Source organism: Dipodomys merriami, unplaced genomic scaffold, assembly GCF_024711535.1.
Source record: "Dipodomys merriami isolate MVZ:Mamm:240054 unplaced genomic scaffold, mDipMer1.0.p SCAF_15, whole genome shotgun sequence".
Taxonomy (NCBI): Eukaryota; Metazoa; Chordata; class Mammalia; order Rodentia; family Heteromyidae; genus Dipodomys; species Dipodomys merriami.
This window is the reverse complement of record NW_027202826.1, coordinates 30,612,537-30,639,104: the sequence shown is the minus strand read 5'-3', so window position 1 is coordinate 30,639,104 and position 26,568 is coordinate 30,612,537. Positions and strand designations below refer to the sequence as shown.

Sequence of the window (26,568 nt, the reverse complement as noted above, 5' to 3'; positions counted from 1 at the left end):
TCTCTAGGGGCAGCAGATATAGCAACACACATGTCACTGGCTGAACCAGAACAACTGCCAGCTGAGCCAACACCCTCAAACCAATATGCGGATGAACCAAGAACATGACTGGCCAACACACAGAATTCTGCTTTCATTTTATTATATCAACAATTCGCATAAGAGAAAACAATATAAGTGAAAAACTTAGCGTACTATGGGGATAGGTATGTCTTTACATTTGGAAAGATGGGAAGAGGAAGTGGGAGGCAAAAGAAGGTGAGCTTGTCTTCAGTGGTGCTCACACAATCATAGCTTCATTGTCAGTCTAAAAGAAACAAGAAGAAAACAAGAAATCTTGCTATGAATGGTCTCCAATTCTTCTCTCAAATCCTGACAAATACAACTACTCTAAAGACTTTCTCAAAGCAATGAGATAAACACCACAAAAACATGAAAGGGCAAAATAGAAATATGTGATAGAAATGCTGAGGTTCTGAATCTAAGCTCAATTTCTGTGATGAATCCTGGGGAAGAAGCTATACTTAGCTACCATTAACATATCAGACCTGGATTTTCTAAGAAACCTCTATTAAATTTATTCAATTGGGAAAATTAATTTTTCACAAATTATCTGACAGGAATCCTCAGATTCTGACATGATCCTGCTTGATTTGAGAGCTGAAAGAAACTAATTGTGAGATTGCACAATTTGATTGCCCGTTGAAAACAGACACGGCCATGGTTTTGGTCTCCTGACAGGGTAATGAGCTGTGATCACCTTTGGGAAGAGAAAGAGGTGGTGACCTGGCCTGCACCATTCCCTTTAGGACAGAATCTTCTGCATTAGCCATGGCCTAAAGCATCTCCCAAGTCTGGGCAGCCTCCCTGTGGTCCTCCCCAAGGGCAGTTCAACTGTTCATTTAAATTGTTCCTGCTTCCTGAGGCCACCTCACATTTCCACAGTACCTGGACTCTCCTAAGAAATGGGAGTGAAGTCTTTGGCAAATATTTTGGGAGTATTTTCAATCAAAAACTGCACCAGGGAAACCTGTAACAAAAAAAGATACACATAGACTACTCTTGTCATCTGGCATTTATGAATCCTCTGATCTGTGATTCTTGGAGCAAACACACAAAGGCTTGAGGAATGTGGGGAGAAACTCAGAATTTAAATTAGAAGCGATGTATAAGCCACTTTTGTCAGAGACATAATTTACAAACTATGGATGGTGTTTATAGACCAGAGCTTGAAACACAATGAATGGACGAGAGGCACAGTGAGTCACTTTGCTTAACTGCCAACATCTTTGTAATATCCAAAATTATATCTTCTTTATAGTGTCATTGTTATATCTCTAAATAGTTTGTTTTCCTTACAGTTGTATATAGTAATATTTAAAAGAAAATCATTGAATAGAATGAACTCCTGAATTTCCCTTCCAAAGTGCCCTGCCTTAAACTCAGGCCAGCTTGTGTGTGGAGCTGTGGGGAAGGAAGAGCCCCTGCAGAGGAGCTCTGTGTCATGCAGCTGCAATCCCTGCTCCACACTGCTGGGCCTCAACCCTGTGGCAGGGTGAGCCTGGCAACTCCACTGGTCTCATATACCCTCTGTTTATGTGGAGACATTTTAGAATAGTTCACTAGTTTCTATTTTGTGTAGTGAATGAGCAATACCATGTATAGTTTATATATTAGGCATCTCTCAAAAGACCCTGAAGAATGTTTCCCTTCAGGTAGATGCATTTGGGAGGAACAGTTGCAGACCTTTCATTAGTGGGAGGTAATCATAAGGAGCTGAGCTCAGAGAATACTGAAGGATTCTAGTCTGTTCCTCTCATCTCTCTGTCTCACTCTATGGACTAGATCAGTGCAAGTTATTAGATGATACTCTTTACTAACAGGAATCTGATGACTTATCAACAGGTACCAATATTTCTCTAATTGAAAACAACTGAAAGTGGGAGCCTATGCATAGGACAGAGATCCTAGCCTTCATGGTTTAATCCCTTTCTTAAGGGGAAGTGTCTGGACCTGAACAGAGCACTGGGCAGAGGAAAACACTAACTGGAAAACCATCCCAAGATCACAGATTCACAATGGCAAGAAGAGAGCAGAACGTTGGTGGTTGGACTCATTGTCACCATTGTCATCCTCCTTTCTTCCCTAGGGTTTGGTCAGCCTCCACTCCTCAATACTGAAGGGAAAGAGAAAGGACCACACTGCTGCTTTCTCCTTGCTGCACATGTTTGTAAACCTCACCACAGATAGGGTGAACACCTCTTTTCCTGAGGTCTGCAGTCCATTGTGTCCTTAAATCCTGGGCTGTCAGGCATGCCTTTCCAGATCCAACCAGCCACTCTGCTTGTCAGGATGAAGCTAGGAGAGGCCATTACCTTTCTCATGAGTTGCATATCAAATCCTGCCCTGGCATCAGTGGGCGGGAACATCAAGCTTGGGGCTGTGCACACAGCTAGGTTGTAGGCGGTCATCAGGTTTAGGAAGCAATTCTGGTGGATTTGGCTTAACATTCCAAACAGATGTTTCAGCAGCAGTTGGTTGACTCTGGGCAGCATTTCTAAAAGACTGAACGCAGAAAAACACACTTTCAGGTAAGCAATTACTTGTAGCAGATTCTACACACACAAAGTGCCTTTTCTATCAGTTGGACTGAACTAATTGAAAGTATAAAGCGAGAAGGATATATTTTAACCTACTGCATAAAATCTATCCTTGAGATGACTACACTACTCATTATCTTGGAACAGATATATTTAGATCAATAGAAAGATAGTGTCTTTTGAAATAAACATTGTATTGGTTCACATTGTACTCAACAAAAATCTTCCTGAAAAATAAACAGTTAAATTATCTCTGAAATGGCAATGATGAAGTCAGGTTTAGTGATCACATCCCAAAGTACATACTATAATGAGAGACTTATTCCAAGAAAAAATGAATATAAAAAATTTCATTGAAGCGATATAGACTTTGATGTTTATGTTAGTATTTGACCAAGCTGAGATCTTGCCCTCCCTACATGGGTCCATCAGTATAATCTGCTATCCATCAGTGTTGACTTTCCTTATGTATACATGGGAAAGAAGCTATGCAAACAATACCACAGGAAAAAACTCATTCACACACAGATTATAATTGCCTGTCTCTATGAAGTCTTGCATGGATGAGACCAAATGAAAATTTTACCTGACTCACAATTATTTCAGCACCTTAAACTCTCTACACCATGAGGCTAGTTTCCCTAAGAGTGGAAACGTTGGATTTTTGAATCCTACCCAGAGCAGACTCATTTCCTGAATCCTACCTCTGGGCCAGAATGATTTTCTCCTCTTCACAGTCTTCATCCATGAGACTAAGCCATGTCTCATACATGCCAGTGTGAAACACACCTCCTTGCACATTGCGAAGAAAATCCTTCCAGAGACAAAAGCAGGATATTCTGATGCAACAAACTATGTCACACAATTATAACATGCAGGTGGAAGAAATGGATTGACCCCCATCCCTTCTCAATGAGTGAATCTGTGACCTACACTGCCCTCTCTTCACTTCCCACATAGACAGGTGCCAGCAGCCTCCCCACCTGAACTGAAAGCACAAAGCAGAGCATGGCAGTGCTGCTGAGGCAGGAAGGATTAGGGACCTGGTGAAGACAACTTAGAAACAGGTATTTGGAAACATGCATGTGCTATATGTGCTTCAAACTGAAAGAAGAGGATCGCTTCTTTTCTCAAGGAACAGACTCTGTTTCATAACAGACTACACCCCTTCCTGACAGGAATGCCCTCTTAATAAAAAAGTACTCCCACACATCACAAACCAGAATGGAAAACAAGAGCCAGTAACATCAAAAGAACTAAGTGAACAGTGCCTAGTTTAAGAAAATTCTCAAACACCCACCTGCATTAGGTACTGTGGGAGTGAGGACCCATCTCCTCTTTCTCTGAAAACTGCTACTTGACTGGAACAATCTACTCTAAAGGACAATGCTGGGTATGCAGTGGTTCTAAATCCTATTGCTGAGCAGAAATAGGCCCACACATTTCACCTGTTTCTTTGCAGTTTTAATTGAATAAGTAGTGTATTTGTGAATTAAATACTTCTGTACATATCATATGGGAAGGACTAGGTATACAGTATGTTAGTTCTGAATTTTGGCTTAAAATTCCCCAACACTCTGCAATGAATGAAATACATCATCTTACACCTGTGAGTACCAGTTAGTTACCTTTCCTTTTACATCCACGAACAGTACCTATATTAGGTTCCTTTCAGCCTGTTGGATAAAAGCACTTGTCCATCCTCATCAACATGCATCAATAAGAATTTAGATGTTACCCCACTTTATGCTGAAGGTTTTGGGAAAATTACGAATCCAGGGAACATTCCTCAATACAATAAACGCTGTAAATGATAAACCGACAGCCAGCATTATACTTAATGTTGAAAAACTAAAGACATTTCCTCTTAACTCAGGAACAAGACAAGGATCTCCACTCTCTCCACTTCTCTTCAATCTAGTATTAGAATGCCTAGCTACAGCAATAAGACAAGATGCAGACATAAAGGGGATCCAAATAGGGAAAGAAGAAATAAAACTCTCCCTCTTTGCAGATGACATGATCTTGTATTTAAAGAATCCCATAGACTCCACTCCCAAATTACTCAAGCTGATTCAAAACTTCAGAAAAGTAGCAGGGTATTAAATTAACCCCACAAAAACAATGGCTTTTCCGTATGCCAACAATGAGAAAAGTGTGGCTGAAATTAGGAAAGCAACTCCATTTGTAATAGCCCCACAAAAAATAAAATACCTAGGAATTAACTTAATCAAAGAAGTGAAGGACCTCTAATATGAAAACTTTAAAATCTTGAAAATGGAAATCCAAACAGAACTTAGAAAACGGTAAAACCTCCCATGCTCCTGGATTGGAAAGATTAACATCGCTACCAGCACAACTATGTTTATTGCAGCCTTATTTACCATAGCTAAGATATGGAACCAACCCAGATGCCCCTCAGTAGATGAATGTATCAAGAAAATGTGGTATATATACACAATGGAATTCTATGCCTCCACCAGAAAGAATAACATTGCTCCATTTGTTAAGAAATGGAAAAACTTGGAAAAAATTATATTAAGTGAGGTAAGCCAGGCCCAAAGAAACATAGGTCCCATGGATTTCCTTATTTGCAATATCTAGATATGTATGAGTCAAGCAGAAAAGGTCAGATAATGTGATGTTAGGAAAATGAACCCTTAGATATGTATTTTAATGTTTTTTCATGCAATTGTTTCTAATGCATTTATAAGATTATTTCTTTGTTGTTTTGTATGTCCCTCCCCCACAGTATAACTCCTGCTTTCACTATATTTGATGTCAGTATAACTTGTGGAGGAGATGGGGAAAAACAAGTCGTTTAGGGATACAGGTGGACCTGTTGCAACAAAGAGAATTACAAGTAGTCATGTCAAAAGGGAGCTTTACAAAGTTGGTGGAGGGGGCTGGGGGGGGGAAGATTGGTTGTGGGGGTGGGGAGGGAGGCTGGGAAGGTATGTTAAGGGTAAACAAAGTAGGGGGCTGCAATGCTTGATAAGAAATGTACGCATTATCCTGCCCATGTAATTGTAACCCCTCGGTACAGTATTTTCACAATAAAAAATTGAAAAAAATCAATGGATTTTCTGTATGCAAATAATGAGAAAAGCACACCTGAAATCAGGAAAGCAACTCCATTACTAATAGCCGTCTCCCAATAAAATACCTAGGAATTAACTTAACCAAAGAAGTGAAGGAACTCTATGATGGAGACTTATAGACAAAGCAGAACTTAGAAAGTGGCAAAAACTCCCATGCTCCTGGATTGGAAAGATCAACATCATGAAAATGGCTATTCTTCCCAAAGCTATCAACAAATTCAATCCAACACCTAACAATATTCCAACCTCATTCTTGAGGAAATAGAAGAGGCAATCCAAAAATTCATATGGAACAATAAAAGACCTAGAATAGCAAAACAATCCTCAACAGAAAGACCAGTGCTGGAGGAATATCAATATCAAATTTCGAACTCTACTAAAAAGTCATACTAATCAAACAGCTTGGTACTGGCACAAGAAGAGACTTCACGACTAATGGAATAGAATGGAAAAGCCAGAAATGAACCCACAGACCTATAGCCACTTCATCTTCGATAAGAGAGTTAAAAAATAGAATGGAAGAAAGACAGCCTCTCCAGTAAATGGTGCTGGGAAAATTGGTTAATCACTTGTAGAAAACTAAAGCTAGATCCTTATATACCACACTGCACCAGAATCAACTCCAAATGGATCAAAGACCTCAGAGTACTCTGAAAACATTACAGTATGGAATAAGAGAAACCCTTGGTCTCCTTGGTATAGGCTGAAATTTTCTTAATAGAGACACAGAAACCCAACAAATCAAAGAGAGGTTGGGAATTCATGCAAATGGGATTGCATTAAATTACAGAAATTCTGCATGGCAAAGGACATAGTTAGCATGATTAATAGAAAGCCCACAGATTGGGAGAAGATCTTCACCATCCATACAATGGACAAGGGTCTCATATCTAAAATTTAAAATGACCCAACAATCCTACTTTTGGGCATTTACCCAAATGATCACAAAGGAGACCATATTAAAGCTATCAGCACAACTATGCTTATTGCACCATTATTTACCATAGCTAAGATATGGAACCAACCCAGATGCCCCTCAGTAAATGAAAGGATCAAGGAAATGTTTGATATATACACAATGGAATTCTATGCCTCCATCAGAAAGAATGATATTGCCCCATTAGTTAGGAAATTGAAAGACTTGGAAAAAAATACATTAAGTGAAGTAAGCCAGGCCCAAAGAAACATAGGTCCCATGGTTTCCCTTATTTGCAATAACCAGCATATATCTGAGACAAGCAGAAATGGTCAGATACGTTGAAATTAGGCGAAATGAACCCCAAGATAAGGACTCAAATGTTTTTTCTTTCTTGCAATTGTTTCTAATATAGTTATATGTTTTTGTTGCTCTGTATGTCCCTGTCCAATGGAACAAGCCCTGTTTTCACTGTATTTGATGTTGGTATACCTTGTGTAGGGCAAAGGAAAAAAAGAAATTCTTTAAACAGGGATACAAGTGGACCCATTGCCACAGAGAGATGTACAAGACATTATGTTGAAAGGAACTGTACAACTGTGGGGCAAGATGTGTTTGTGTGTGTGTGTGTGTGTGTGTGTGTGTGTAGGTGTGTGTGAACACATGCGTGTGAGTGAGTGTGTTGCGTGTGCTTGCGTGTCTGTATGGGTGCATGTGTGTATGTATGTATGTTTGGAATTGGGGTGGGAGGGAGATGGGAAGTGATGGGAAGGGGAAACAAAGGAGGAGGCAACAATGCTTGATAAGAAATATATCCATAACTCCTCTGTACAGTACTTTCCAAATTAAAAAAAAAGAATTTAGATGTTGACAACTTTGGACCTTTGAATCTCAAGGTTAGTGACCTGCACATGTAAGCTTCTCCCACAAGATCATTTTGAACAACTGATCACTAATTGTTGATCCCATAACGTGGCCTATTAAAATGTATATACACAACATGACACAAACGGGAAAAATGCCCACAGTGTTGGGTGTTGTGTGAACATTCTCGAAATGGCTCCATGGTACATTCATCATGGTTCTGAGCTTATATTCATCTCCAGGCTGGGTTAGTAGAACTCTGTATGCATCTGTCACGTTATCACCAAGAGCAAGACCAGAGAAACTGAGATGCACTAGTCTACCTCTGGCTAGGCAGTGATGTGAGTTTCAAGTGGGCAGTACCAAAATTGTGATTTCATGAACAGTAATGCATGCCTATCTTCCTGGCTGAAAATTATTAGCATGGCTGATGTCTACACCAACAATGAAAGGACATAAAAAAGGCCTAGAGCAAGTGAGAACAAAATTATTTTTATAAAGCCATTCTTAATCATTCTCCCATGATTTTTCTGTAGTGCTGTTCAAAAAGAGCAAAATGTATAGATATATTGGTTCTCTATTGAATACTTCCTTCTACAAGCATAAAGATATTTGTAATCTACCTGTATCATTTCAAACTTTACGTACTGATGGTGAAACTCAGGTGAATTTTCAGAGAGCACAGATGTTTGGGCTGCTTAATTCCAGTTAATGATCAAATTTATGGGTAATGTGGTAAGAAATGACTTTTTAGGTAAGTATAATAGTGGGATGTATGGGAAGAAAGAAAAACAGAAGAAAAGGTGCAGATGGAGGATACTGAGAGAAGAGGAGCGTCTGCATATCCACACCAACTATCCTGTAAAGGTATTGGAGATGGGCAGGAATGGTGGCATGAGCTGGCTCTGCTGGCCTGGCAAATCATGATGGGACTCATTCGGGCCTTCACCTTTGGTCATGAATGTTTACAAATTCTATATGATTTTGTGCCTTTGTGCAACCTTCCTTAAAGAAGGCAGTGCTGGGTGCTTGTTTGGCAAATATGTAGCAGGACTTGTTGGTGCTCATAGTTGTATTGTCATGGCGATTTAAAGTGATACAGTAAATCAGATCACTCATTAGTTACTTTGGGCATGGGTGTTCAGGTCGGAAGATGAGAGGAGCTGAGGTGAGAAGACAAAGTAAACAGACAGAATACACAGACATGTGTCTTTTCATTTCCCACATGCTTGATGTGTGAGGCCCCTCATGGTTCTTGGGTGATTGTGGTGCTGGTGATGCAGTGCTGTGGGCTCACAGTGAAGATGCCTCCCTGGGTGATGCTGGCTGTGTCCTACCTTTAACACTGAGGCGACCACAAACACGGATTCCTGGTGCAGGTCCACTCGGGCTCCAGACATGAGTTTTTCTTTGAGGGCTCTGACGGCTTTGACGCTGCCTGACTTTCTGAAGATGCCCTCGGTGAGCCGCCCCTCCTGACTGAGGAAGGAAATCATCTCCTGTGTGGAGGAGAGGAAAGAAAGCCTGGGTCCTCCATGTCAAACGGCACAGAGCACCACCTCACACTTCTCTAAGTAAGATGTCTAAGTGTGCAAGGCTCCAGTGCTCAAGGTAGGTGACCTCATTAATAATTATGTTTCGTTGTTGGAAATATATTTTGTTGTTGTTCTTTTATTCTAGGGTCAGACTCAGAAACATTGAACAGTGAATGGATTTGTCTGTGTAATGAACTGACTGCTAAAACTTCTACTTAATGCTTCCAGCTTCGGCTGGCCCAGCCTCCTTCTAACACACCTGTCCCCTCACACCTTCCCAAGAATGCTAGCTTCCTGCGCATTTCTTCTCTTTTAATTTCCCATTTATAAATTCTGTAGTTGCTAGATTCTTCACATCACATTCATACTTAGTCCATTAGGAAGTTTTCCCTGATTGTATTCATCACTGGGGCCTTGCTCTCTTTGGTTCTATTTTGGTGTCCCCTGTTTTCAGAGTTGAGGACTTGTAGTGTGACCTTGGACACAGTCCCTTCTTAAGTCCTAAGCCCTTTCCCTCCCTCAATCTTTTATTCACTCTTTTGTTCCTTCCCTCCATCTTTTCTTTCCTCTTCTCCTTTCCTTCCTTCCCTCCTTCCTTCCTTCTTACGTTCACATATGTCCCCTGTTAAGTTCCAACGCCCACTAGCCAGGCTGCCTTTGTTTCCTCTGACCCAAACTTCTTTATTTTATTTTATTTTTTTAGTGTGAAAATACTGTACACAGGGATTACAATTACATGGACAAGGTCATGAGTACATTTCTTGTCAAGTATTGTAGCCTCCTCCTTTGTTTCCCCTTCCCATCACTTCCCATCCCTCCTTTTTGCTAGATATTTTGGAATAGTAATCAGTGGACATTTCCTCCTGTGCTGGCCTGAAATTTTAGTCTTCCAGGTTCTGGTGTCCCAATGACCTGGGATTATAATAATGTACATCCTTCCTACAGCAGTATGTCCATTTTTGGATTTTCTATTATTTTTCTAAATGTGAGATTAGAACTAGGGAGATCCTATCTGCCTCCTTAAATTTCTGGGTACAATGTGAGACCAGGGCATTCTCTGTTGCATCCAAGGGAAAATTCCCATCATGTGTTAGTGATTGTACACATGATAGACATCCATTCATCCAATCCTCACAATACACTATAGTAAATTAGGATTTTGGGTGTGCATGTATGAATGTCCTGAAGCTTTGAAGTCATGTCTTGAGTGCTGTCACTAAACTTTGATGCTCAGGTCTTTTGGCCTAAAACTTCAGCTGAAGTTCTGCTTCTGGTTTTTCAGTGCTTCATTAAAAACAAGAGTCTCATGAACATTCCAGTCTGGGCTAGCTATGGAGCAGAAATCTCAGATGTCACACTCAATCTCACACTTCTGTGGAGCTAGGATTACAGGCGTGACCCATTGTTGCCTTTTTAATATACCAGGAAGAAACAGTGAAAACAATATCAATGGTTTTTCAATGATACTCTACCTTGTCACTTAGATTTTGTTGGTTTCTCAGAGGTTGAAGCTTCTTTTTCAACCAAATGAAAGCAAAGTAATATCTTTCTTTTCCTTTTTGCATACATCACCTAAGAGTCACCATTGTAGCCAGTTTAAAGCACACAGTCCATTGGCCTTCAGTACAAACACAATACTGTGTGACCAGCTTCCTCAGAATTTTTCCATTTTCCTCCATAGAAAGGACAGATCTTTTAAACACTATCTGTCCATCCTCCTCTCTGAAAACCAACAACCACCAGTGTGCTTTTCTGATGCTAGGAACTATTAAAATATGATCTTGTCTAATATATATAAATAAATAGACTGAGGAATGTCTGAGGAATGTCTATATATGTGACTGGAGACATTTGCAAGTTGGAAGAATAAAGCTGGAAGGGAGCATGAAGGAGGGAGACTCACAGCTTCACATGCACAGTGCCTGGAACTACAATTCTGCAGCAGGCAATGAGGCTTCTGGTGTACCAGTCCCCCACTGAAGGGAATACTTACCTGTTGGGCTTGACTTAGGGAATTGTACATTGTGACATGTTTATATCTTGTAGCAATAGTAACAAAGCACCCCCACCCATTGTCTGATGCTTTGCTGAATTGGACCTGGGGCTCCATGAGAACACTCCTCTCCCTCCCCTGCACACTCAGGAGGTTCCTCTCCTCAGGAGGGCAGCAGATACCAAACTGGGACCTACCAGAAGAGGGGAGGGTAGTTTGCCATCCTTACAAGCAGCCTCCAGGGAAGTCCCAAAGAGCAGTCTTGACTTTACACGTGAAGATTTCAGGGGTCTGTTCTCCTTGGCTGTGCTGGACCCCCGACCAAAAAGCCAGTTGATGAAAGATCTTCCCCTTCCTTCTTTCTTCTGCTCTGACTCTAAAGAAGCAAAAGTTTTCAAGGGATCACTTTAATTTCCTAGAACCTAAGCTTCTGTGTCAAATTATCCACATTCTCTAATGGCTTAATTCCCTTTACTATTGAGTCTTTGCCCAAATCAGTAAACTGTTGGTTATGGCTAGGGGCCTGAGCACACTCAGTTTATCTTTCTGATTATTGTGGCCAGCTCTCTTGCACCTACAAAGTTCCTGAGTTGAAGTAGGGCTGTCCGGTGTATCTTTCTCTTTTGAAAGGGAAAGCTACCATTCCAGTGGAGTTTTATAACCATTCACATTGAGAGCCATTCTCCTCCTATTTGAATTTCTGCATGTGTCCCATTGATCACTTCCTGTATCAGGTTATCTCCCCTTATAACACAGCGTGCCTGCCAGGTGAAAGACTACGAGTTTTCTGGACCTTTGTTTGTGGGGTTTTTTTACTTTAATATAGTTGTGAAGATATCGTAAAGAGGGTTTACAATTACATGAGTAAGACAATGAGTACATTTCTTTTTTTTGTCATGCTCTTCATATATGTGTATACATGTTCATATACATATAGAATAAAGATAATGTACAAAGGTGTTAGTTACATGAGCAAGGTCCATTTCTTGGCAAGAATTGTTAAATCTTCCTTTGTTGCTCTCCAACTGTTTCTTCTCTCCCTCTCCTGCTCCATTCCTCTCTCCAAAACATTATAAATTTTATTTCCAAGTATCTTTTCAGTAGCATTCTTGCAGTGGGTCAACCTGTGTCCTTGTTATTTCCATACCCTCCCCAAAGTAGATAAATTTATAGAAGGTGCACAGTGTCAAATTCATCCGCAGTGACCCCAAGGGATATACCATAGAGGGACGAACATACAAAGGAAACACAAATCTCATTGTACATGGCAAATAACAACAACAAAGAAAGACCACTTCTGTTCACATCTTGGTGTTCATTTCCCTTAACATCATCTTATATAGTCATATTACAGAGTTTTTTGGTTCTGCTCATCTGATAAAATTACCCTAGACATATACTAATTATTGCCAATGAGGGAAACTGTGGTTGTCTTCCACTGTTCTCTGTTTAGCTACTCAAGAGGTTGCAATCTGAGGTTGGTGGTTCAAAGCCAACCCAGGCAGGAAAGTTGGTGAGGCTCTTTTCTTCAAAAAATCACCAGAAAACTGGAAGTGGCACTCTTGGGCAAGTGCTAGAGTGTTCGTCTTGAGTTGAAGACCTGAAGGATAGAGCCCAGTCCCAGAGTTCAAGCCCCACAACTGACCAAAAAAATGCAAATGTTTTCCTTTTGAGTGACTCTAGTCACATTCTAGTTTTCACCTAAGGAAAAAACTCTAATTCAAGCTTGCTGTATACATTGAATATTCTCCAGAAACTTTGGAGGATGTTGACATCTTTTCTTCTTTTTATGTCCTCCCACAGGCTACCTAGTGATCTCTGGAGCCTTGTCCCTGACATGAGCTTTCTCTTTCAAAGGAGCCCTTTACTTCAGAACCAGAGTTCTATTCCAGCTTTTTCATGGACATTTGGAAATAAGACTCTCAGGACTTTCCTTTGCACACTGACTTTACTCTGAGAAAATCTGATCGCAGCCTCCTCAGTAGCTGGAATTACAGCTTGAGCCATATGTACCCTGCTTCCATTTACTGAAATGTGTTTTTATGCATGTCAAATGCTTTAAGAGACCATAGAGGTCCTGAATTGTACAGAAGATAGAGAACTATGTAACCATATAGAAGTGAGAGGACTCACTGTTAAGTTGCTGGCCCTGGGCTGGCTGCCTTGACTTCAGAATGAACCGGCCTCCTGTGGCTAGATAGCACTGCTCCAGGATAGGACTCTGAGCAGTGTGAGTCTCATGTGGCCTTGGTCCTCGTGGCTGGTATGCAGTCTCTCCATACTGACTCATTTTAATCACATAGGGATTTTCATGCCCTATGGTGAGAAAACGCAGCAAGGACTTTCATTGGAATAGGAGCCCAGATTTTGACAATGAATTTCCAATCTGCTTTCTACTTCATGAAAACAAAACCCCTTATTTTAATCAAGAAAGCTCATGTTTCTTATCCTTATGTAGTGGTACAAAGCAGTTACTACTCAACAAATCGTTCAGGAATAGAAGACGTCTTGGCCAATATCATCCAAAAATGCTATACTTCAAGTGAATAAAGCCAACTACCTAGTTTTCTCCTCAAACCAAGATTTCCCACATGAAGAAATGAACCTACACACACACACACACACACACACACACACACACACACACACACAGACACACACTCACACAAATCAAGTGGTGTCTGCTCAGCATTTATTGAAAAACGTACAATCTAATTGTATAGGCAATAGTTACCCTTAGTAATATTAAGCTTAACTCTTAAAGAATCAGTATTGGAGAATTAGAAATCCAACTTTGACGCCATTCCCTCCCATTTGAAACTTTCTTTGATACTTACCAATGAAGACAAAGGGAACTTCTTCATTTTCAGAATGGAGCCACAACTGGTAGTCATTCTCGGAGCCCTGGGGGAGAGAAGGACTGAGTGTCATACAAAGCCACTCACAGTGGACCCAAGAAGGACACAGTGCCTTACACAGCTGTGTGTCTAACAAGGAAAGCTCTGCTTTTGTCTTTTAGGGGGTTAGTGATGGGCTGGCTTCCTGAGTAGCTAGGACTACAGACATCAGCCACACCTGCCTATCCTGAAACTTTCTTACTCAGAGTATTACACTAGCTCATCATAGATAGACTTTTATATATAACAGAAATATATGGAGTTAGCAGGTCCAAATTATATATCAACTTCCTTGTGTGTTCAATTGCACTTGGCATGAGATTAAGAATGAGATTTTAAGAACCCAAGTATAGATTCATCTCAAGTCCAGCTCCCTGCAGGTTCTCAATCTTGAGGCCAGGAGAAGACCGATGTTATTAGCACAGTAGTACACACATGAGCATAAATGTATCTCTATTCATCTCCATTAAGAAATAGGTTATTAATTTTAAAAGAGTTTACAGATCACTTACTTTTATTCCAATGTTGGAGAGTGACTTTCTGATAACATCCTTCACTGTATCTGAGTTTTTTGCTAAGACAGTTATTGGCTATAAAACATATGTGAAAAAAGGTACATATTGAGAAACAAACAGTATCATTGTATAATTATCACCAATTAGTTTCCTGATGAGTCAAGCAAAATGTGATTTCAGGTATTTAAAGGCCCCAACTGTATAGCGCACAAAGCCTTGAGTAGAACTGTTTCTTTATTTATTTGTATAACATGAAGCCAGGAGAAAACACCTCAGACACATGGAAACAAACTGCACATAGGTCAAATCTGAATGACAGCTGAAGAGACACCAGAGCATATGGAGAACAAAAGGTACTGGAAAACCATTAATATATTGAGAGGGGAAAATTGTGAAGGCCTAAAATTCAGTGAAATGTCTTTCAAGAGACAAGGTCAAATAGGAACCTTGTCAGGTAGGACATGGTACCACAGAGCTGCCCTGGACCCACAAGCATGAATATGGAGCCTTCCCACAAGCTGATTATCAATCAATAGGCAGATACTCAGCTCTTCAGGAGAAATGACATGCACCTGCAATCTTTACTTCAGGAAACTTAGACCTCAGTAAAGCCCACTTTTATCATGTAGTGCTGAGCTAACAGATTGTTCTCTAAGCATTTTTGCTATTGGAGTGAGTCAGGAACAGACAAGTCTGTGTTATCCACTGAGAACCATGCAGCCTTCTCTCCCTCCAGTGATGAATATGGAACTTGAAACAGATCAATCATTTTCAAGACATTTACTAGCATCCACTTAGTAATGTTGTGTCCTTCTGCTTTCCCCTATCAATACTAACTTGTGTATGTATATGGACACGTGTACTTATATGATGAACATGTGCCTATGTAAGTAAACACACAATACTGAAATTTAGTAAAGAAGAGAGAGTATAGATATAAAGAATACCATTACTCTTCAGAAGTAGTCATGTAGGCTGACAATGTCTTAGAACAACTTATAGAGGAAAAAAATATCTTAAAACTTAGGTTAAATGTTTCTACATAAGAAAATTGAGGTAACAGAATCTGATCTTCTATATAATATTTGGCATTGTTCCATCGTTTAGGAATTCCACAAAAACAAATGGAATTCATGATAACCATTCCAAATATAAATAAAAAATAACATAAGAAGTACTCTTCTTCCAGGAAGACTATCCCCACTTACTGATAAAATTGACCTTGTTTACAATCAAACTGTGATAATTTATGTATATTAAATGTGAAAATTTCCTTCAAAATTTATACATGTTAGCTAAAGAAAGTGAATAAAGATTCTTACTATAAGGTAAACATGTATTTAATAAATGAAAGTCATACATGTCCACATGATAAAGCAATTTTTTTAAAGGACATTCCTTTTGTGTTTTTTCTTTTGCATTTGTTGTTGTGAATGTTGGATATGGGGCCTGAATTCATGTCCTGGAGTCCTTCTCTGACATCTTTTTGCACGTGGCTAGTGCTCTAGCACTTTGAGCCCACAGCTCTACTTCATATCCAGGAAGCTATGATACAATGAACAGAAAACTAAATTGTTCCAAGTGGAAGATAATTGTTCAGAACATAGAGTACTGACCTAGACTCATTGCTCTAATCTTTATATTTGTAGATATAAGTAAATCAAGCTCATCTCTCAATTTTGACCTTTCTTAAATTCTTAATTTTCTCCCTCTCATTGTTCTTAAAAGTTTCCTTACCATTGATAATTTATAAAAATCTCCCACCTTTCTAGCGTAAGCATGTAACTATAAATTTCTACTTTATCCTACATAACACTTACAAAGTGATTGTTCTTAACTTCATGGGTGAAGATCTGAAGAGGAATGCTATCCTCATCTTCTTCCTCCTTTGCAAGGTTGATATACCTGATTCATTCAACCCAGAGTAGCACAGTTATTAGCTGGTAACTTTTTTTTCAAATCCATCTTTTTTGTTGATATTTTTCAATCTGTATTTCATCGTTTATAAACACTTATGGAGCCATTATAGATTTTAATCAACACAATAGCATTGTTGGGAAATAGGATTTGAAAGAAAACATTATTCTGGAAGGTGACCTTTGGGAAGGCATCAGATTCAGTGTTTCAAACTTCACCATCTAGATGGGAGGGCCGAAGCCTGCCTGGACAACTAAAAGCAACAGTGGCTCTGAGCTAGCTCAATGGAACTCGGGAATATAGATGGGGTCAAATGTGGCCCTTGCACTCAATGTCTGTGTACCGTTTCTCTGCTGCAGGCCGTGACACTAACACTGTAGCCACAGCACCACTTCTGGCTCTTTTGACAGTTAAGTGGAGATAAGTGTCTCTTGACTATCTTACGCAGAATGGCTTCAACCTGCAGTCCTTATATCTCAGCATCCTGAGCAGTGGGATAATAGGATTGAGACACTGGTGCCTGATAACCTGTATATATGTTCAGAAAATTTTAGCTCAAGTTCATCAATACAATGAAGGGAGATTTCGGGTGGATGTCCTGAATGTCTTTAAAAATAAAGACTGTTTATGATTTAGAACTGCAGCCATGGCAAAAAATTTCCATAGAAAATGGGGCAGAATGTATTGAAGATATTGGTTTTCAGGTACCCATTCCCTAACAAACTAAAAATTAAATAAAAGCACTTGCTTAATACCTTTGCAGAAAACTGATCCATTTTTCTTTTTGTTCACAAGAACTGCAAAATAAAAGCAGAGACAATATTAAATTACATCTCATATACAATATCTTTACAGTCATTAATGGTAAAAGTACTATCAATTCATTGATGTCCAAGCAAATCCAGAACTGATCCTACTCATAATTGGGGTTTGATGGATTCTTGGCCTTATAAGGGTGATCTTACTGTAATGTGAGGCAGACTGCTGTAGAAGAAAAATGGATTGAATGGAATCCCTGCCACTGTGTGATGCAAGCCTCCTGACCATACTTCAATCTCACACTAGGGCTACCTTCCATTTCTCCTTGGATAAAACTGACAGAGCTGGATGTGCTTTTCCAATACTTTACAAAATAATCATTCAGATCAAGGCACCCAGAAGAAACATGGCATTTACATGGAATCAACAGTATGCATTTCCAAGGAATAAACAGGGGAAATGAAAAGGGTTTGACAGTTTTACTTCCTTAGAGAATTTCCTGAATTCTACTACATTTTATTAGAACCTAGAGAACTCATTTGACATTACTAGGAACAATGCTGAATGTTACTGAAAGTCATTAGGAATGATATCTGACATAGCTAAGTGATTAATGAAGGATAACTCTTTTGCTATTTCCCTGCTGCTTTCAGGGTGCAGTGGTCAGTCTTACCCAAAGGTGGCCTTGAAGTTCTCCAGGGGCCAGCCCAAAAGAAGGGACTTTCTGGAGTGATCACCACCCTTGTCCAAATTGACCCCACAGTCAGCCATCCACAGGGCACGCAGTGGGACCACAGTTTTAATCTTGAAGCATTTCTGATACCTAAAAAGGGCAACAAACACCATCTCTCTTAGTTATCTTAGATGTGTCGTGTCAAGAACTAGATACTCTACCATACTATTCTCTCGTTTCATAATTTTGAACTCCTCATACAAGATTATCTATCTATCACTTTCTTGATTATGTTGTGTTATGAGTGTTTGAGACCTGGTCTTCATTTATAGTGTAGCCTGGACCCTAACTCTAGTTTCTGCCTCAAAAATCTATGTGCTGTGACTAGAGGATCAACAGCATGCCAGGTGGTGTCTTCATTGTTGAAAATATTCCCAACCATTACACAACACAGGAGCTTCATGAACATGGGAGAAATAAACAAAGTATCTGAACTTTGGAATACAAAATTGACAAAGCACCTGTGGATTAAATGCAGATATCTAAATGTCATTTGCTAGTGTGAAGCATTTGTGCTGAGCATGACAGGGAGCAGTCCATACGTACTTGGCATTAGTCACAAGTAATAAGTCAGTGAAGAGGAAGAGATGCTGCTTCTTCCTCTTGCATCCTTTTTGCATCTGCACCGGGCTGTGGATGAGCAGGGTTCTGCAGGGCTTCTCCAGGGACAAAGGTCTGTCCTCCTGACTTTTCTGCTCAGGATGATGGCTCTTCTGCTACACAGCAACACCACAGCACAGTCAGTGCTCCAGCATGGGATACAGCTTTATGCCCAACTTTCGTGGTGCACAATGCAACATTTCCTCAACTGACACTTGGGAACTAACATGCAAGGCACTTTGTGGCTCAAAAGCAAGCAGATAAGTAGGTCATTCTGAAAATGGTTGCAGGCAGATATAGAAACAGAGCCTTGGACTTCTTCCACTGAAAGGGATGGGCATAGAAGCAGGCAGGAAGCGTACTCTACTGTTTAAGAAGAGGAAGTAAGGAAGCTAGTAAGGAAGCAGCGAGTTAGGTGAAATGAAAGAGCAAAGGAGACCTACAAAATTCTATTATCGCTTTTATTTTTTTTGGATAATATTAGAGTTGAGCTCTGGGTCTGGGCTCTGTCTCTGGTTTCTTTTGCCCAAGTCTACCACTCTCCACCTGAGGCACAACATCACATCAGGACTTTTGTGAGTAGACTACTGGATCTCAGAGTTTCATGGACTTTTTTGCCTGGGCTGGCTTTGAACCACAGTCTTCAGATCTAGCATTCTGAGTAGCTAGAATTGCAGGGGTGAGTCACTAGTCCCAACTGACCTAGCAAATTCTGTATCTAAACACCCTCAGCATTGAAATGGATCTGGCAGAGGCAACTCTGTGCTTCCCTACAAGGACTATCCAGACTCCACCCTTCCTAATAGATCAACAGGATATTCCATGTTTATTCTTTCTGTAGGGGGTGTTAGGGAGGGTCCTGTCAGGGGCCAGAACTCTAGGCCTGGGCACTGTCCCTCAGCTCTTCAGCTCAAGGCTAGCACTCTACCTCTTGAGCCACAGCGCCACTTCGGCTTTTTTTCTGGTTATGTGGTGCTGAGTAATCGAACCCAGGGACTCATGCATGCAAGGCAAGCACTCTACCACTGAGCCACCTTCCCAGCACTTCCTGTTTATTCTTAAAAACACTTACAGAGCCAGCCTTCTGGAAATCGTTGGCAAAGTCCTGCAATGGATTACACTTCTGAAGTTCCTTCTGTTTTTGAATGTTGCTAAAGTGATAAATTGGATAATAATGAAAAAGAGCACAAGGAATTAGCTAGTTGTTTGAAAATATAGAATATTGTTTGACAGAAAAAAGCATGAGATCCAGAATACAAGTGATAGCCAAGGAAATGACATTTGGAAGCAGATCCATTGTTTTTAAAAATTTACTATGTGAAGAGGAGGAATAATAACTTCCTGTGTTCTATTAGAATCCTAATTTTTTGAGTAATATATATGCATAGATAAGTCCATATGTATGTGTATATATGTTTATACACACACACACACACACTCACACACACACACACACACAAACACACATACACACACTCTCATGTACATAGTTCCAGTTGTGGACCTTGAATCTTGGACCTGAATATTGACCCTGAGCTTTTTAGCTCAAGGCCATCACACTAATAATTGATCCACACTCCACTTTCAACTTATTGGGAGCTTCTGGAAGATAAGGGCCTCAGTAAACTTTCATGCCTGGGCTGGTTGGGAACCACAATCCTCAGGTCTCAATCTCCTGAGTAGCCAGGATGACAGTGCCTAGTCACTTACATATGTCTATCAGTAGAAGCCTAGGAGAACTGAGGGCTTACAACCAAATTTTCTTATGAAATAAAAAGGGCACTCTGTTTATAAATTTACCCGGGACACATAATTTCTATCAATATGGGGAGAATCCATTGGAAACATTTTTTGTAGGGACTTTTATTCATTCACTAACAAATTTTAAAAAAAAACTATCAACACTACTAACCTTTGAAGTAAAGAGCAAAATGTTTCTTTTAGCTCTGAAGACCTGTGATTTAAAAGAGAGAAAATATTATGCTACACTTCACATTCATGCTTTGATTTTAAGTCTATCCTGAAAGAGACAGGCAGTCTGGGAGTATCATTGTGAATGTGAGTGGAATAAGAACCGACTCATAAGTGGGGTTTGATGGACTCTGCCTTTTCCTGGTGATCTGACTGTGATGTGAATTAGACTTTGGTGTGGAAGAGAACTTGGATTGACATGGAGAAACTTATTTTCTAACGTGTGGTGCAAGCCACCTGACCATAGGTGAGTCTCACCCTAGCAATGCCTTCAGTCCACAATGATCAAACCAGACAGAGCACATATGCTATTCAACTATGAAAATGGTATGCACATTCAAACCTATGGAAGAAATTGGTCATTTTGACAGAATATTTTTAATCCAGCTAGACAAGATAAAAATTTGGAAGAAGAATTAAAAATATGGAAAAGTTGCAGTGTTTCATTTCCTTATAGAAATTTTAGAACTACAATGTGCTGTGTTATTTCCTAGGAAGCTTACACTTTATTACCCATCACACTATGTTTTTAATGATGAATGATAAGATTGCTGCTTACTGTTCTCTGTACCATCACCTTTCATTTTTATATTTCTGTCCTGTGAAGGGATTGAAAGCCAGCACTGGAAATATTACTCACCCCTTATAACTTTTCCTACACCCCTTATAACTTTTCCTATTATGGAATACATCTGTTTTAAAAACACACTGCACTTTTAATTTGTAACTATTTTCGGGGTGTTATAAACCACATCACTATAAACATTATTGCTTTAATTTTTCTATGAAATTATACTCACTCTTTCCCTTTCTCTCTGTCTCTCTCTCTCTCTCTCTCTCTGTCTCTCTCTCTCTCTCTCTCTCTCTCTGTCTCCCTCTCTCTCTCTCTCTCTCTCTGTCTCTCTCTCTCTCTCTCTCTCTCTCTCTCTCTCTCTCTCTCTCTCTCTCCCTCCCTCCCTCTCTCTCTCTCTCTCCTTCTCTGTCTCTGTGTGTGTGCATGTGTGTGTGTACTTTTGTGAACACCAGGAATAGAATTATTGGGGCATGTATCAATCCAATAACTTTCTCCTTATGAACAAGCAGACTTTTTGCAATGTCTGCATATTTTTTATTTACATCATTAATAGTTCTTCTACTGAACAATTTTAGTCTGTCCTGTAATGTGTTTCATCAGAAGAGGTACCCATCTTAGATGACCCCTAACCTGCCTACATGTATATACATAAAGTCTATTTCCTGAGGCCATGTTGCCCATCTGCCAAGGACCAAGGACGCTGGACAGTGCAATAGCTTTAGAACTCTTAGAGTTTATGAGGACCTCATTGCCATATTTTAATTTTTCTTTAAAATATAGTTTCTAGGAACACCTCTATTTCCAGATTTTACCAGCTTCCATTAATCTGTATCCTGGAGTTCCCCTGCACAAGAAGAACAGAGAACCTTCACAGAAATATGCCATGGAGAAGACCTGCAGAGATGGACACACAGGTGTCCAGTTTCCCAATCATTTTTTATCATTTTCAAGACATATCCATCAGAGAATTAATAAGCTGACGATTTTGGAGCCATTTTTCTTCTTTATCTCAAACTTCTTTGGATGTGTGAGACCTTGGCTGTGAGGAAAGGTAACCTGGGTGCATGCAGTGAGATCTCATATATAAAACAGGTAGAAATGTGAGGTGCTGTTTGAGACCAAGAATAAAACACTTGACATCTTCCTTGTGAATCCTCCTGTTTTGACCTGTCTAAATGCATTCTATGTCTTCATGTAGGTCTAGGCTTGTGTGCTGGGCAAACTGGCCTGTACTTTATCAGTAAATCCTGCTTCAGATTTCCCACACACCAAATAGCATACAGTCTACTTACAAAGAAGTAATATGTCAGTCTGCTACAGAGCAAGCCAAGCACTTTGTATATAATTATCTATAGCTATTTATGGAATTAAAATCTGTCTCTACAGAGAATTACTGGGAGTGCAAAATAAAGTTTTCAAAAAATACTTTCAGGATTCACTAACACTTGCTGAATGAATTCCATTACTGTGATTCAATATGTAGGTCACCCCTGGTCTTCCACTGTCTGAACATCCTCTCTCCCCCAACAAGATTCTGTAAACCCATTGAAATTCACTGCTCACACCACTCCAATATTGATCCATTCGAATATATTAGAATCTAAAATTGTCTGGAGGTGTTAGTATTAAAGGTTATTATTAAATTCGAAGGTGAAAAATCATCCTAGTAAACAATCAAATTACAACCATTTTTCTTGTAAAAAATTTTAGATGTAAATAAGTTATATCTTCCATTGTTGCTCGAAAATATGGATGTGGCTTTTTCATAGCAGAACTCAAACTATACACATGGCATGGCTGTCAATCTTACCGGAAAGTGACCTTGTATTGCTCCTTGGCCCAACTCAAGACCAAGGCCTTTGTGGAACGTCCATTATCCTTTGCTACTTTGTCCCCACATTCCACTATACACAGGTTATGCAGTGGAATTGCATCTTTTATCTTCAAGCACTTCTTATAGCTGCAAAGAGAATTACACACCATCACTCTGATTGTATTACTTCTTTTGTGGGCGAGTCAGTGGGTTTGAACTCAGGGCCTTGTTACCATCTCTGACCTTTGTTTATGAAGGCTAGCACTCTATCACTGGGGTCCTATCCCTGCTTCTAGCTTTTTGGAGAGTAATTGTATAGACATCTCTGCCAGACTGGATTTGACTCACATTCCTCAAGTTTCAGCCTCCTGAGTGGCTGGGATTACAGTTGTGAGCATGCTACCCTGGGCTGCTTAGGTGTTTTCTTACATGTTAGGAAGTGTCACTCAGCTAAACTGAAATCATTACTCTCCCAAGATCTTCTTATGTTTGGTCATATTTAAATTGGATAAAGATTGTCACATCATTATGGTTTTATTTGCTTTATTTGTTTTAGATAGGGCCTTTGTATGTTGTCTAGCCTAGGCTCTAACTCTGTATCCTCCTGCCTCAAACCCTTTGTGCTGGGAGAGACGGGGGATGGACCACAAGGCCATGTTGCTTTCTTCAGTCCTCACTATGGTCTTGAGAAATCAGCAAGGAATCTAAACTTCTATAAAAAGAAATGCATAAAAATTCTAAGTTGTCTTAAGGTATGGGTTATATAAAGTCATTGCTGAGTGAAAAGCATTGCGTGCTTTGCAGGAGAGCATGCAGTCCATACGTACTTGGTGTTAGACACCAGCAACACATTACTGAAGAGGAAGAGGTGCCGCTTCTTCCTCCTCCTGCCTCTTCTCATTTGCACTGGGCTGTGGATGAGCAGGGCTCTGTCATTGTCCTCCAGGGACACAGGTGTGTCCTGCTGAGCATCCTCCTCAGATACATGGCTTTCCTGTGCACACCAACACCACACACAGTCAGTGTAAACATATGTCCCAGAGTTTTATGCCCAATGGATGGGGACACACAGTGCCACAGGTGGCCCTCTCAATCCTAACCTGACTTTGTCACTGATACCAGGAGGCTTTGTGCTTTAGATTTTAAAGCAAACAGAAAATCTTAATCACTTTTTAAGATATAAGGAGGACAGGTTATTCTAAGGAACAAATCCTGGCCTTTTTTTCTCTAAGAGATGGGGAAAAGAACAAGGCAGGAAGCTAATGCACCTGTCCCAGGAAAGGAGAAGAATCTGGCAAAGGAGCAGTGAGCCAGGAGAAATGTTAGGGCAAGGCTAAGCAGATGACCACAGCAAACTGACCAAACATCAAATTAAAGGTCAGAAGAGCATTTTTATGGCATAATATGATTATCCACAAAGAATTTCAAATTGCTTTTGTTCCACCATGAAAATTGGCATAACTGTACCTACTTGGAAGGTTATTGCCACGTTATTTATATCATTATTCAGTATTGGAGCAAGAGAATGTTGAGAAAGAGCATCACGAAATACGTTACACCATTAAGAATTCCTAAATGTGAGGAAGTCCTTAGATTTGATGGTGGTACTGTGTCTCTTGTCAGTAGAGCTGTGGCTCTGTAGGTAAGGGTCACTACATCTATAGTGTGGAAACTTCTGCTCACTGGCTCAGGTGTGGAAAGAGCTTCATCCACACCAACTCCCATTAGACTCACTCCCATCTCCTCTGAGAATATGCGCACACCTGTTTTCACCCCAAGCTGAACAGTGTGAATAGGGGTCACTTTTTATGAACAGTGTTGAAGGTCAGAGTCAGTGCAAAAGGTCAGGAGAAGGAAGACAGAACACATTCCAGGGCCCCCTCTAGAAGAAATCTCCAAACAAGTATTTAACAGACTACCTCGTGCAGGGAAGCCACGCATGGTGTGTGTGGAGATTGCAGTGAACACTTGTCTTTGTCCATTTTGTGGCTCTGGACAGCAGACATGACTGCAGCTCCAACAGCGACCGCAGTCAACTGCCTGGAATCTGAGCGTTGGTAGTTCCTCGTTCTGTGATGTCACGGTTCTAAGGCTAATGCCATAACTGCCAGGCAGACATACCCTCTGCCCTCTTTCAGCTCTTTTTAATTCCTTAATATAATCATATATATATATATATATATATATATATATATATATAAATGTTTGCTATTGTTAAACTACTACACATACTACATATATTTTTCTGTTTCCATTTAATATAGCCATGCATCATAACACAGTCTATTCATTGACATTTCAGTGCTCTAAATATGCATGGGCCTAGGTATTTAACAAAGACAAGATGTTCAATCATGAAGGATGAATATACAAATCATGGTATTCTGAACCTTGGCCTGTGGTCAGTGCCCTGGACTGGCTCACATCTCAGTGACCAGGAGCACTGTGGAGAGAGCTTGTGCTGAGCCAGGATGCTGGGCAGAGTGGACACAGCAGGTGATCTCTTGTAGGTGCACTCCTCTCCAGAGAACTAACCAGATCTCCAGAGATTTTCTCATTTGGAGGCCAGCTTCCTAGTCACTGGATGATCTTTACATGGGTCTCTCTTCAAAAAGACCCCAACATCTCTCCTCACTGACCCTGGGACCAAGCTTTTTTTTTATCAGGAATCTTTGTGCAAATCCAAATCCAGTCCAGCAGAACTTCCATGTAGTCACAGTTGATGCCCAGGTGATTCCTCTGGAGACAGACTATTTATTTCCCCTTCCACAGCCACGCCCAACACCTTCCCACACCTTCCAATAATCCAAACCCTAGCCAGTGCTCATGTGATCTATACTCTACAGTTTTGTCTTTGGAAAAATGTTGTATTACCTGGATCATACAAGAGAATTCATTTTAACATTTTCTTTTATTTTCATAAGTGCATATTCATCTTTATTATTGAAGGTATTTATCAGTTCATTTCTTTTAAGCAATTTAGTAATGTTCTTTAATACATTTTTCTTCTTCCTTTCTTCCATCCTTCCTTCCTTTCTTTCTGTCCTTCTTTCTTTCTTTCTTTCTTTCTTTCCTTCTTTCTTTCTTTCTTTCTTTCTTTCTTTCTTTCTTTCTTTCTTTCTTTCTTTCTTTCTTTCTTTCTGTCCTTCTTTCTTGCTTTCTTCTGTTCTCTGTGTCTTTTTTCTTTCTATATTTTGTTTTACTTTTTCCCTGTCTCTCTTCTCTCTGTTTCTGTGTATTTCTCTTTCTTTCTTTCCTGCTGCCTTTCTTTCTCTCTTTCCTTTTCACAAGTCCTTTGACTTGAACTCATGGCCATGGGGATTTTCATGATATCACTCTGATCACGTAAGACACAGCCCCACTTCCTGCTCTTTTTTCTTGGTAGTTACTAGCAATCAGAGTCTCTTGGATTTCCCTGCCCAGACAACTTCAAATCTGATCCTAGTTAAGCGTATATATCAGACAGACACTGCCCCATTCTATTAGCTATTTCATTACTGAAAGTGGTCTCATTTTTGTGTTTGTACATTCATAGAATGCACTTTGGTCCCATGCTTTGTTATTCTAAAGCCTCTTCTCCACATTTGAGTAGGTTTCCTCTTCCTATCTTCATCATGTGGATAATTTTCTTCAAGGACACACAACAGTTGCTTTGACCTAGTGCCCATTGTAGGAATTTGTGTTGCCTCCACTTTGACTTCCTGCAAAAAAAGCTGCTCTAACCATCTGCATCCAGCCAGGTGTGAAGCCCTTGTTCCCACGCATAAGGCATGGATAGAC

The 26,568-nt window shown here is 40.0% G+C and overlaps 1 protein-coding gene across 1 annotated transcript in view; it reads right to left on the bottom strand.

Annotated features, from left to right (window-relative positions):
• Positions 1-200: 200 nt before the first annotated feature.
• The window catches only part of LOC138826739 (rho GTPase-activating protein 20-like), a 40,521-nt gene continuing 14,153 nt past the window's right edge, over positions 201-26,568 (bottom strand). Inside the window, exons 2-19 of the mRNA XM_070021980.1 lie at positions 24,472-24,590; positions 23,616-23,782; positions 22,786-22,935; positions 20,343-20,384; positions 19,503-19,581; positions 18,377-18,546; positions 17,771-17,920; positions 17,094-17,135; positions 16,242-16,326; positions 14,419-14,496; positions 13,847-13,913; positions 13,143-13,325; positions 11,207-11,385; positions 8,819-8,980; positions 3,305-3,414; positions 2,376-2,565; positions 949-1,030; positions 201-307 (exon numbers count right to left, since the gene is read on the bottom strand). Coding sequence (XP_069878081.1) covers positions 959-1,030; positions 2,376-2,565; positions 3,305-3,414; positions 8,819-8,980; positions 11,207-11,385; positions 13,143-13,325; positions 13,847-13,913; positions 14,419-14,496; positions 16,242-16,326; positions 17,094-17,135; positions 17,771-17,920; positions 18,377-18,546; positions 19,503-19,581; positions 20,343-20,384; positions 22,786-22,935; positions 23,616-23,782; positions 24,472-24,590 — 2,045 coding nt within the window. The 3' untranslated portion in view covers positions 201-307; positions 949-958. The remainder of the gene's footprint in view (positions 308-948; positions 1,031-2,375; positions 2,566-3,304; positions 3,415-8,818; positions 8,981-11,206; positions 11,386-13,142; positions 13,326-13,846; positions 13,914-14,418; positions 14,497-16,241; positions 16,327-17,093; positions 17,136-17,770; positions 17,921-18,376; positions 18,547-19,502; positions 19,582-20,342; positions 20,385-22,785; positions 22,936-23,615; positions 23,783-24,471; positions 24,591-26,568) is intronic.